The following is a 12,927-nucleotide window of genomic DNA, read 5'->3' as shown; positions in this document are numbered from 1 at the left end:
TAACTAGCCCCACATGTTCTTTCTGGCTGGTTTGTCCTTCAGTAAAAGTCTTTTCTTACACTAATCATTTTCACTCCATGTTAAGACAGAGCTGGCAGTAAGGGGAGCCGAAGTAGCCAGTGGTTGTGATTACCCTTTGGTTTCTTTCAGGTTTTTCTCCCTTCATTAGTGGCTTTAAAACATCTTTAGTAGCAGATTCATTTTGTATTAAACTTAAATTCTATTATTGTAGAACAGTTGAGGATAATGAGAAATTTGGTACAATAATGTCAAAAATTCTAACAACCAAGTGTTATCTATTGGTAATACTTCTGGTGGAAAATATAAGCACAGTGAAAAAGTTAGTAGTAGTAATAATGTTTCAACAAGGAAAATGTTTAGATTAAATTTGGGTAATATTGTTTTTCTAAACTAAAATAGCATTTGACACATATCTCAAAAAATTAACAGTGGTTCACTGTTGCTTTATTGGTTAACATAACATTTTTACAAATATTTAGTAATTTTTGGGTAAATTTCCTTTATTAGGTTTTAAAAAATATAAACATAACCCATTTTTATTCTCAAGAATAGTAAGCTGTTTTAATTCTAGTCTTTGTTTTCTGTTTCTTAACTTACATGTAGAAATGTCCCAGAACCTTAGTATATACCCTATCATTAGGGCATTTGTGGTGGATTTAATAACAAAGCATTATAAAAACCTTGTATGATGGCAGTTTTCACTCTGTGGTGGTTCAACAACATAGGTATAGATGAACCTTTATAGAATATGAATGTATTTTAAACTTGTTTAATTTCAGTTAATTAACATGTAAGCTTACCCATGTTAAAGTTTTATTGCTTAAAGTTCATAATTCTGTCTTTGATAAATACATAATTTTTTTCTCCTTTGCTCTTTTTCCCTCCCTTCCTCTCTCCCCTTCTCCCTTCCTTCTCTCATTATTATGCTTAACAACGAAGAGCTCACAGTGCCTTTCAGCACCAAGCTCCATGACTCGGGATTTTCCTGGAGTTCCTGGGAAAGATCAGTCTTCACTACCCCCAGTCTTCAGAACAGCCTCACAAGAGGGTTATCAAGAGCTCACACAGGAACAAAGAGATCAACTGAGGGCAGATATCAGTATTATCAAAGGCAGATACCAAAGCCAAATCGGAGTATGGCTTTTTCCTCTTCATTATAATTGTAAAACTTTTTAAAAATTGTTTTTCCTTTTTTTTCTTTCTTTTTTTTTTTGTGGTACGCGGGCCTCTCCCTGTTGTGGCCTCTCCCGTTGCGGAGCACAGGCTCCGGACGCGCAGGCCCAGCGGCCATGGCTCACGGGCCCAGCCGCTCCACGGCATGTGGGATCCTCCCAGACCGGGGCGCGAACCCGGTTCTCCCGCATCGGCAGGCGGACGCGCAACCACTGCGCCACCAGGGAAGCCCTGTTTTTCCTTTTTGATATGTATTTTTTGATTGGTAAATGAGCTCTCTTTATAAACAAGGGACTGAAACACATCGATCAGTCAAATGATTATGTGCTAACAATTTTTAGTAATCTTATGAGAAAGGGAATGTATAGTCTCCTAAGAAAACTGGCAAAAAGAAATAACACTTGGACTTCCTTTTCCATCATGTCTCTAAGTTAACTTTTGTCTTTTTTTTCATTTAAGGAGGATGATGCCCTTAACCAACCAGGCCCCATCAGAACCAGTCTGGCTATTAGTCAGTCACATTTAATGACTGCGCTCAGTCACACAAGGCCATCCATCAGTGAAGATGACTGGAAGAACTTTGCTGAGCTGTAAGTAAAAGATTCTGATCCAGAAGTATAGATGTTATTACACGTGACAGTTATTCAAACTTTTAAAGTTCTTTTAAAATCACAAATAATATTTTGAATATTTAAAAGCAATTCATAATATTTGCTTAGTAGCCATGTGTTTAAATACCCAAAAACTTCAGGAATATAGAAGTCAAAAATGAATTATATTTGAATTATGAAAATTCATCAAATGAATTGGTTAATGACTTGGTTTAATTTTAAAAGCATCAAAGAAAAAAAAGGAAAATCAAAAGCCCAAAATGATTCCACCATACAGTTTCCAAAAATTATGAAAATACAACTTTTGTTTTCAAAGTAATTTATATTTTATTAATCTCATTAATAATTAAAGAACATTTAAATACATTCACATTTATTCACTTGTAGACCATGTTTAACATACATTTGAATTTATAGGCTTACAGTTGTCTCACTAGTAACTTTGGAGTCTGAGACCCATAGACTGGGAACCATTCTAGGTCAATGATTCAACTTAATTCAAGAAATGCATTCCTCTGTAATGTACAGCATGATGACTACAGTTAACAATACTGTAGTATATATTTGCAAGTTACTAAGAGAATAGATCTTAAAAATTCTTTTCACAAGAAAAAATGTAACTGAGGTGATAATGGATGATATCTATACTTATTGTGGTAATTCTTTCACAATATATACATATATCAAATCACTATGTTGTACACCTAATACAACCTTATATGTCAATTATATCTGAATTTAAAGAAAGTTAAAAATGGGAAAAGAAAATGTATTCCTGGTCTTTGGAAGTTACAACTTCCTTGTTGAATTTTGCTATATTCTGGAGTATGCCTGCACATACGTGTACATGCATGTGTACATTGAAAGGGCAGAAAAATTTTCCCTTCCCTTCTAGGTTCTTTGGTTGGTCTAATAATTAAATTGATATAAGATGGATTAACAGGAGAAAAACTAATTTTGTACATTCAGGATCTGCATAAAAATAGACTAAAGTCAATCAGGCAGTTGAGGCTTATATACTGTCCTGAGCTAAGGACAGAGATAAGGGCCTGGACTTCAAAGGGGAGGAGGGCAATTCACAGGAAAATGGGAAGAACAGGTGTTTGGTAATCAGATGCTTGTCCTGTCATGCAGATAAGTCTTTTGAGATTAAAAAAGTTATCTCTGGTAATAGCTCTCTTTCTGGTGCAGGCCCCGTATCTAAATTCTTTTAGGCAGTTAAGGGAGAGGTAAAAAGCTTTTCTCGAGTCTGCTGGGTCTTGATTCTCTTTAAGTCAAAATAATCCACACGGCAGTTTGGGGTGGAAACTAGAATAATTCAGGATCCAGTCTAGTTTACAGGTAGAAATCCAAACGTCAAAGACAATTAACAGCACTAGAATCTGATATCCACAAAGGTGTATTACTGAAACATGATTTCTCTCTCTACAATGACCCCCATTTCTAACAAAGATAACCACAGTAAGACTAAACTATTTTCAAATTAGTTGCACTAAACTTGGCCTGATTATTTACATAAGTTCAACAAGAATAGTAATGGACCATATAGATGCTTTTCAATCTCCTTTTCTGGAAATTTTCATAAGGAATCTCAGCTTGACCTTTTAAAAGCCTCTTGAGGCTAGGAAGCTGAGCCAAGGACTTACCATCAGATTTCGCTTGGAATAGCTATGTACTATTGACCCTTGAACAACATGGACTTGAACTGCGTGGGTCCAGTTATACAGATTTTCAATAAACATGTACTACGGTACTACACAATCCATGGCTGGTTGAATCTGTGGATGCAGAACCGTGTGTACAGAGGGCTGACTGTAAATATGCAGATTTTTGACTGTGTATTAGAGGGTGGAGGGGTGGGGTTGGCACCCCTAACCCCTGTGTTGTTGAAGGGTCAACTGTATTGGGGTTAATTTCTCTTTCAGAGGTCCCCAAAACAGCCTGAAGTCCTTGTACTTGCCAGGAAATAACCTTCCTTACTCACCTGGTAAGGTTACTGCGAACTCTGTAAGCAAGGTACCAGGCTGGTTTTCCAAGGAGGTTCATTGGCTCCATAAAAATCAACCTTAGTTCCTTAAAACTGTCTAGTTTTTCTGTTCTATGCACATTATCAAATACGACATTCCAGTCAAAGCCTTGATGATATAACCAATGTTTCCAATTGTGTCCTGTTACGAGGAGAAAGGATTCTTATTGGACTTATGGAAATAACTGTATCCATGAAAATAAGAATACTCACTAAGAGTTTCTGAATTCTGGAGGGATCAGGTAGGAGAAAAACATGTTTCATCTTTGTTCACAAAGGTATATTTTACCAAATTACTGATAGCTTAGAGAAAAGAACATGGTTTCCTTAAATCTGGAAAAACAAAACATAAAAGAATAATGTTTCAAACAAAGTCATAAAAATTATAATGATCTTCAGTAGTTCATTCAGTCCCATGTAGTTAATTTTTATGGATCTTTTGTTAGCAGTTTTATGAAGCCATCAGTTTCCCCATTAGAGTTCTGCAAATTCCTACCTAATAAGTGGTATAAATTGAAAATTATCAGAAATCTGTTCTTGTTAGAGTCCTTTCCATGAGTCTCACTGAAGATGAAGCACTTTTGAAGGAACACTTTTACAGTAACTGTAAATGACAAAAGACTTAAAAATGGCCATGGTTAAAGATCTGATGAAACTTCATTATAATGCATTTGATAAGGAAATTTGGTTATTTCTATGACACACTATTTTAAGACAACTGGAATTACGGTTGATAATATTACATATCAGATATTTAGGAATTTTATAGTTTCTATAAGACATATTAATAACATCCATATAAATATAACTTATAGTATTATTTCAGTGTTTCCCATGTAATTTAATATATTAAGTAATCCTAATTTATAACTCTCTTTTTATAAGGAGAGAGAGAGAACAAATCTTTTGAGACGTTCCAGGGGCCCTCTGGAAAATCCCAGAGTTAAAGGTCAAAAAGCCTTATTTAGAATTTGATTTTGGAGAGGTTTGTCAAAAATATTTGGTTTTAAAACACCATACTATCATAGGTCACTGTTAAACAATACTATTCACTTAACCAAAGCGACAGTTAAAGACTTTGCAGGCAAATACAGAAGGTTACATAGTTGTAAGAAAAACAAACAAACAACAAAAAGCACCTTAGAGAAGAGCATTTTCTTAAAAGGTAAAGAAAAACCTTTCACAGTCTTATCAATAGCAGACCAATAGTCCAAAAAAATTTTGTCCTGAAAGAGTTTTAATATCAGTAGTGTACTTATATAAAACTAAAACTTTTATTTTTTAGAAGCCTTATAATAAATTCATTCCATTTTAGCCAGCTTGACAAACTAAGTCTCTCTTCAGTGTTCCATACCCATTTAGTTTGTCCTTTATTCTCTTTCCCGTTCTGAAACAATCAGAATAGAGTTGAATACAGTTGTTTTCCTTATTATTTCTCAGTTTTAATTATATAAATTAGAATTCTTAACACTTAAACCTTAATTTCTAGTGATTGTGAACTGTTACACCAGCATTCTGTAGACTGGCAAATTAATGCATACATTTCATAATTTCTAAAAGAATACACTTTAACAGTACAATTCTTCAGTGTAGAATAGGACACATTTATTTATACATCCAAGTATTTTTAGTTCCTATGTAGTAAGAAGCCAAAAGTAAATAAATGTTCAATAATTAATGTTTCAGTATTTTATTTAGAAATGATCAAGATATCCAAAGAAATTTCATCACTTACCAAAACTCTAAGGGTATAAGTTACCAAAGAGATTCTGGAAACTATTTAAGTAGACATATCATAAAACTTAATTATTGTTGAGAAGTTCACTTAAGAACTAGTTAAGTTTTAAACAATCATATTTAGATTACTTATGAAAATTTCATGAGACATTAAAACAGCCACCATGGCAAATTTTGTAACAGATATATACTTAAACTAGCTTTTATTTACTGAAAATTATCCCAGATCACATAAACTTGAGAAGAATTTGGATTGGTTTGTATTATGTTTCTGAGAGTTTAGAAATATTAAATTTGATGAGTGCTTTTTTCTTTAAGCCAGTTAAATAGAGCTTTTTACAAATTAATTTTGGCAATATTCATCCAGACATAGAAAAGTATCACATATACATAACATATCCATAGACGTAACATAAACACACAGAGACAAATAGACCCTGTAGCTTCCATCCCAAAATTTTAGCCATGGAAGTTTTTATAGCAGTCTATTTTTTAAAAGCATCTTCCCCTCAACTCCTTTTTTTTCCCAGTCTCAGGTGATTATAGGCAGTATCTTAGCTATCTCCTGGGTGTTTACATTTCAAAGACATGATAAGATTTACATCTTCAAGGGACAGAGGAAGAATGCAAGTTTTCTCGTAGGAGTTTTTTTTTAAGTATAGTTGATTTACAATTTTATATTAGCTTTAGGCGTACAACATAGTGATTCAATATTTATAGATTATACTCCATTTAAAATTGCAAAGTAATGGCTGTATTTCCCTGTGCTATACAATCTATCCTTGTTGCTTATTTTATACATAGTAGTTTGTACCTCTTAATCCCCAGCTCCTGCCTTGCTCCTCCCTCCTTCCCTCTATTGACTGATAACCACTAGTTTGTTCTCTGTATCTGTGAGTCCATTTCTGTTTTGTTTTGTACATTCGTTTTATTTTTTAGATTCCAAAATAAGTGATAACAGAGTATTTGTCTTTTCTGACTTATTTCACTGAGCATAATATTCTCTAGGTCCATCTGTGTTGTGGCAAATGGCAGTATTTCATTCTTCTTTAAGGGCTGAGTAGTATTCCACTGTGTATATATACTACATCTTCTTAAGCCAGTTGTTCATTGATGGACACTTAATGGTTCTTCTATACCTTGGCAATTCTAAATAATGCTGCTTTGAACATTAGGATGCATGTATCTTTTTGAATTACTGTTTGTTTTCCTTGGATATATACCCAGGAGTGGAATTGCTGGATCATAAGGTAGTTCTATAATTTTAGTTTTTTGAGGCACCTCCATTTTGTTTTGTTTTGTTTTTAAACATCTTTATTGGAGTATAATTGCTTTACAATGGTGTGTTAGTTTCTGCTGTATAACAAAGTGAATCAGCTATATATATATCTCCTTCCTCTTGTGTCTCCCTCCCTATCGACCCCTCTAGGTAGACATAAAGCACCTAGCTGATCTCCCTGTGCTATGTGGCTGCTTCCCACTAGCTAGCTATTTTACCTTTGATAGTGTATATATGTCCATGCCATTCTCTCACTTTGTCCCAGCTTACCCTTCCCCCTCCCTATGTCCTCAAGTTCATTCTCTACATCTGTGTCTTTATTCCTGTCCTGCCACTAGGTTCTTCAGAACCTTTTTTTTTTTGATTCCATATATATGTGTTAGCATACAGTATTTGTTTTTTCTCTTTCTGACTTACTTCACTCTGTATGACAGACTCTCGGTCCATCCACCTCACGACAAATAACTCAATTTCGTTTCTTTTTATGGCTGAGTAATAGTCCATTGTATATATGTGCCACATCTTCTTTATTCATTCATCTGCTGATGGACAGTTAGGTTGCTTCGATGTCCTGGCTTTTAAATAGAGCTGCAGTGAACATTGTGGTACATGACTCTTTTTGAATTATGGTTTTCTCAGGGTATATGCCCAGTAGTGGGATTGCTGGGTTGCATACTGTTTTCTATAGTGGTTGCACAAATGTTCATTTATACCAATACTGTAGGACAGTCCCTTCCACATCCTTGCCATATTTGTTATTTATAATCTTTTTGATGATAGCCATTCTGACAGGTGTGAGGTGATATCTCACTGTGGTTTTGATTTGCATTTCTCTGATAATTAGAGATGTTGATCATCTTTTCATGTGTCTGTTGGCCATCTGTTCTGTTGGCCATGTGTATATCTTCTTTGGAAAAATGTCTTCAGATCCTCTGCCCATTTTTTACTCAGGTTCGTTTTTTTTTTTTTGATATTGACTTCTGTGAACACTTTATATATTTTGGATATTAACCCCTTATTGGTCATATCATTTGCAAATATTTTCTCCCAGTCAGTAGGTTATCTCTTTGTTTTGCTGATTGTTTGTTTGTTTCCTTTTCCTAGGAGTTTTAAGGTATATTTCTTTATTATCAGAAGTCTAGGGTAACTACTATTTAAAATTTCCTATCTATCTATCTTTTTAGAACAGTTCTAACATCCTGATCTTTTACAGTATTTGCAAGCATTTTGAGATGAATATGCAAGCATTTTGAGATGAATAGGGGAGGTTTGGGGGTTGGTAAAAGTGAGGTGAACTTTTGAATTGTTTCTAGAGCCACATTTCTGGTTTTGCAGACTCTAATTTGTAAAATAAGGATACTCTGTTTTATTTCCTCAAAGAACTGGGTTGCAGCCTGAATGCAATCAAGGGGCTGACCCACCTATCCAACTACATGAGGATTTTTAATTATGATGGAAATCAAAAGATTACTACAAGAGCCTACAACATGCTGCCTACAAGAGACCTACTTTAGGGCAAAGGACACACATGAATTGAAAGTAAGGGGATGGAGGATTAGCTCAAGATAGTGAAGTAGAAGGATGTGAGCTCACCCCCTTCCTACGAAAACACCAAGTCACAACCAACTGGTGAACGACCATTGACCAAAAAATGCTGGAACTTATCGAAAAAGATACCCTACATCCAGAGACAAAGAAGAAGCCACAGTGAGAGTAGGAGGGTGCAACTGCAATAAAATCAAATCCCATACCTGGTGGGTGGGTGACCCACAAACTGGAAAACAATTATTCCAAGAAGTTATCCCACAGGAGTGAATTGTTTTGAGCCGCATGTCAGGCTTCCCAGCATGGGGGTCTGGCAACAGGAGAAGGAGTCCCCAGACAATCTGGGTTTGAAGGCCAGCAGGGTTTGATCACAGGATTTCCACAGGACTGGGGGAAACAGAAACTCCACTCCTGGAGGGCACACACAGTCTCCTGTGCACCAGGACTCAGGAAAAAAAGTAGTGACCTGATAAGAGACTGGGCCAGACCTACCTGCTAGTATTGGAGGATCTCCTGCAGAGGTGGGGGGCAGCTGTGGCTCACTGAGGGAACAAAGACACTGGCAGCAGCAGTTCTGGGAAGTACTCATTGGTCTGAGCCCTCCCAGAGGCCACTGTTAGCCCCACTGTACAGCCTGTAGGCTCCACTGCTGGGATGCCTCAGGCCAAACAACCAACAGGGTGGGAACACAGCCCCACCCATCAGCAGACAAGGGACTTATTAAAGTCTCCCTGAGCACAGCCCTACCCACCAGATGGACAAAACCCAGCCCCACTCACCAAGGGGCAGGAACCAGCCCCTCCCATCAGGAAGCCTGCACAAACCTCTCAGACAGCCTCAACCACCAGAGGGCAGACACCAGAAGCAAGAACTAAAATCCTGCAGCCTGTGGAACAGAAACCACAGTCACAGGACGTTAGTCAAAATCAGATGGAAGAGGATTATGTCCCAGATGAAGGAAAAAGATGAAACCCCAGAAGAACTAAATGAAGTGAAGATAGCCAACCTACCGGAAAAGGAATTCAGAATAATAATGGTGAAGATGATCCAAGATCTCGGAAAAAGAATGGAGGCAAGGATCAGAAATGTTTAACAAAGACCTAGAAGAACTAAAGAACAAACAAAGATGAACAATATAATAACTGAAATGAAAAATACACTAGATGGAATCAATAGCAGAATAAATGAGGCAGAAGAATGGATAAGTTACCTGGAAGACAGAATGGTGGAAAGCACTGCCACAGAGCAGAATAAAGAATGAAAAGAAATTAAGACAGCCAAAGAGACCTCTGGGACAACATTAAAGGCACCAACATTAGCATTATAGGGGTCCCAGAAGGACAAGAGAGAGAGAAAGGACCTGAGAAAATATTGGAAGAGACAATAGCTGAAAACTTCCCTAACATGGGAAAGGAAACAGTTATCCAAGTCCAGGAAGCACAGAGAGTCCCAGGCAGTATAAACCTAAGGAGGAACATGCCAAGACACATAGTAATCAAATTGACAAAAATTAAAGACAAACTATTAAAAGCAACAAGGGAAAAATGACAAATAGCATACAAGGGAACTCCCGTAAGGTTATCAGCTGATTTCTCAGCAGAAACTGCAGGCCAGAAGGGAGTGACACGATATATTTAAAGTGAAGAAAGGGAAGAACCTGCAACCAAGAACATTCTACCAAGCAAGGCTCTCATTCAGATTTGACAGAGAAAACTTCTCTAGGTGGGAAAGAGACCAGCAACGTAAAACAGCCTTGTACATATATATTGCTATATCAAAACCTCATGGGAACAGCAAACCCAAAAACTACAATAGATACACACACAAAAAAAACACAACACTAAAGATGGCTATCAAACCACAAGAGAACAAAAGAGGAAGGGAAGAAAAAAGACATACAAAAACAAATCCAAAACAAAAGAATGGCAATAGGAACATACATATCTTTAATTGCCTTAAATGTAGATGGATTAAATGCTTGAACCAAAACACACAGACTGACTGAATGGATACAAAAACAAAACCCGTATATATGCTGTCTACAAGAGACCCACTTCAGCCCTAGGGACACATACAAACTGAAAGTGAGGGAATGGAAAAAGGTATCCCATGCAAATGGAAATCAAAAGAAAGCTGGAGCAGCAATACTAATATCAAACAAAATATGAAATAAAGACTGTTACAAGAGACAAAGAAGGACATAATGATCAAGGGGTCAATCCAAAAAGATATAACAATTGTAAATATATATCCACCCAATGTAGGAGCACCTCAATATAGAAGGCAAATACTAAAAGCCATAAAGAGAGAAATTAACAGTAACAGAGGGGAACTTTAACAACCGACTTTTCATCAATGGACAGATCATCCAGACACAAAATCAATAAGGAAACACAGGCCTTAAATGACACATGAGACCAGATGGACTTAATTGATATTTATAGACCATTCCATCCAGTAGTAGCAGAATACACATTTTTCTCATGTGCACGTGGAACATTCTCCAGGAGTGACCACATGCTAGGCCACAAAGTGAACCTCGGTAAATTTAAGAAAGTTGAAATCATATCAAGCATCTTTTCGGATCACAACACTATGAGATTAGAAGTCAATTAATTACAAGAAAATAACTGTAAAAAACAAACATGTGGAGGCTAAACAATATGCTATGAACAACCAGTGGATCACTGAAGAAATGAAAGAGGAAATCAAAAAATACCTAGAGACGAAAGCACAATGACCCAAAACCTATGGGATGCAGCAAAGGCAGTTCTAAGACAGAAGTTTATAGCAATACAGTATTACCTCAGGAAACAAAAAAAATCTCAAACAACCTAACGTTACACCTAAAGCAACTAGAGAAAGAAGAACAAACAAAACCTGAAGTTAGTAGAAGGAAAGAAATCATAAAAGATCAGAGCAGAAATAAATAGCGAAAGAAAACAATAGCAAAGATCAATGAAACTAAAAGCTGGTTGTTTGAAAAGATAAACAAAATTGATAAACCTTTAGCCAGATTCATCAAGAAAAAAAGAGGACTCAAATCAATAAAATGGGAAATGAAAAAGGAGAAGTTACAATGGACATAGAAATAAATACAAAGGATCATGAAAGACTACTACAAGGAACTGGTATGCCAATAAAATGGACAAACTGGAAGAAAAGGACAAATTCTTAGGTACAATCTCCCAAGACTGAAGCAGGAAGAAATGGAAAATATAAACAGACCAATCACAAGTCATGAAATTGAAACTGTGATTAAAAAACTCCAAACAAGCGAAAGTCCAGGACCAGATGGCTTCACAGGCGAATTCTATCAAACATTTAGAGAGAAGTTAACACCTGTCCTTCTGAAACTGTTCCAGAAGATTGCAAAGGAAGGAAAACTCTCAAACTCATTCTATGAGGCCACCATCACCCTGATACCAAAACCAGACAGAGACCACAAAAAAAATTAGACCAGTATCGCTGATGAACGTAGACACAAAAATCCTCAACAAAACATTAGCAAGCAAATCCAACAATACATTAAAAGGATCACACACCATGAGCAAATGGGATTTATCCCAGGGGTGCAAGGATTTTTCAGTATCTGCAAATCAATCACTGTAATACACCACATTAACAAATTGAAAGGTAAAAACCATGTGATCATCTCAGTAGATGCAGAAAAAGCTTTTGACAAAATTCAACACCCATTTATGATAAAAACTCTCCAGAAAGTGGGCACAGAGGGAACATACCTCAACATAATGAAGGCCATATACAACAAACCCACAGCAAAACATCATACTCAACAGTGAAAAGCTGAAAGCCATTTCCTCTAAGATCAGGAACAAGACAAGGATGTCCACTCTCACTACTTCTATTCAACATAGTTTTGGAAGTCCTATATACAGCAGTCAGAGAATAAAAAGAAATGAATCCAAATTGGAAAAGAACAAGTAAAAATGTCACTGTTTGTTGATGACATGATACTATATATAGAAAATCCTAAAGGCACTACCAGAAAACTATTAGAGCCCATCAGTGAATTTGGTAAATTTGCAGGTTACAAAATTAATACACAGAAATCTGTTGCACTTCCTTCTTTTAAAATTTTAAATAGAAGGGTGACTACAATTGTTCCTTTTTAAAAAAAAATATTTGTTTATTTGGCTGTGTCAGGTCTTAGTTGTGGCACACAGGATCTTTAGTTGCAGTGCGCAGTCTTCCCTCTAGTTGTGCGTGGGCTCTAGTTATGGCACACAGGCTCTGTAGTTGTGGCATATGAGCTCTCAAGTTGTGGCGCACGGGTTAGTTGCCCTGTGGCATGTGGGATCTTAGTTCCCCAACCAGGAATCGAACCAGTGTCCCCTGCATTGTAAGACAGATTCTTTTATTTTTTTTGTATGTATGTATGTATTTATTTATGGCTGTGTTGGGTCTTTGTTGCTGTGTGCTGGCTTTCTCTAGTTGCGGCGAGCAGGGGCTACTCTTCGTTGTGTGCGGGCTTCTTTTTTTTTTTTTTTTTTTTTTTTTTTTTTTTTTTTGCA

At 36.4% G+C, this 12,927-nt stretch overlaps 1 protein-coding gene across 2 annotated transcripts in view; it reads left to right on the top strand.

Moving 5' to 3' along the window:
- The window catches only part of PEX1 (peroxisomal biogenesis factor 1), a 73,702-nt gene that overhangs the window by 49,257 nt on the left and 11,518 nt on the right, over positions 1–12,927 (top strand). For both annotated transcript variants that reach the window (XM_028490004.2, XM_007103347.4), the window contains 2 exons: positions 961–1,155; positions 1,654–1,784. In XM_028490004.2, coding sequence (XP_028345805.1) covers positions 961–1,155; positions 1,654–1,784 — 326 coding nt within the window. The remainder of the gene's footprint in view (positions 1–960; positions 1,156–1,653; positions 1,785–12,927) is intronic.

This window comes from Physeter macrocephalus, chromosome 5 (genome assembly GCF_002837175.3).
Source record: "Physeter macrocephalus isolate SW-GA chromosome 5, ASM283717v5, whole genome shotgun sequence".
Lineage (NCBI taxonomy): Eukaryota > Metazoa > Chordata > Mammalia > Artiodactyla > Physeteridae > Physeter > Physeter macrocephalus.
The sequence above is the reverse complement of the archived record's forward strand: the minus strand, read 5'-3'. Positions and strand labels throughout refer to the sequence as shown.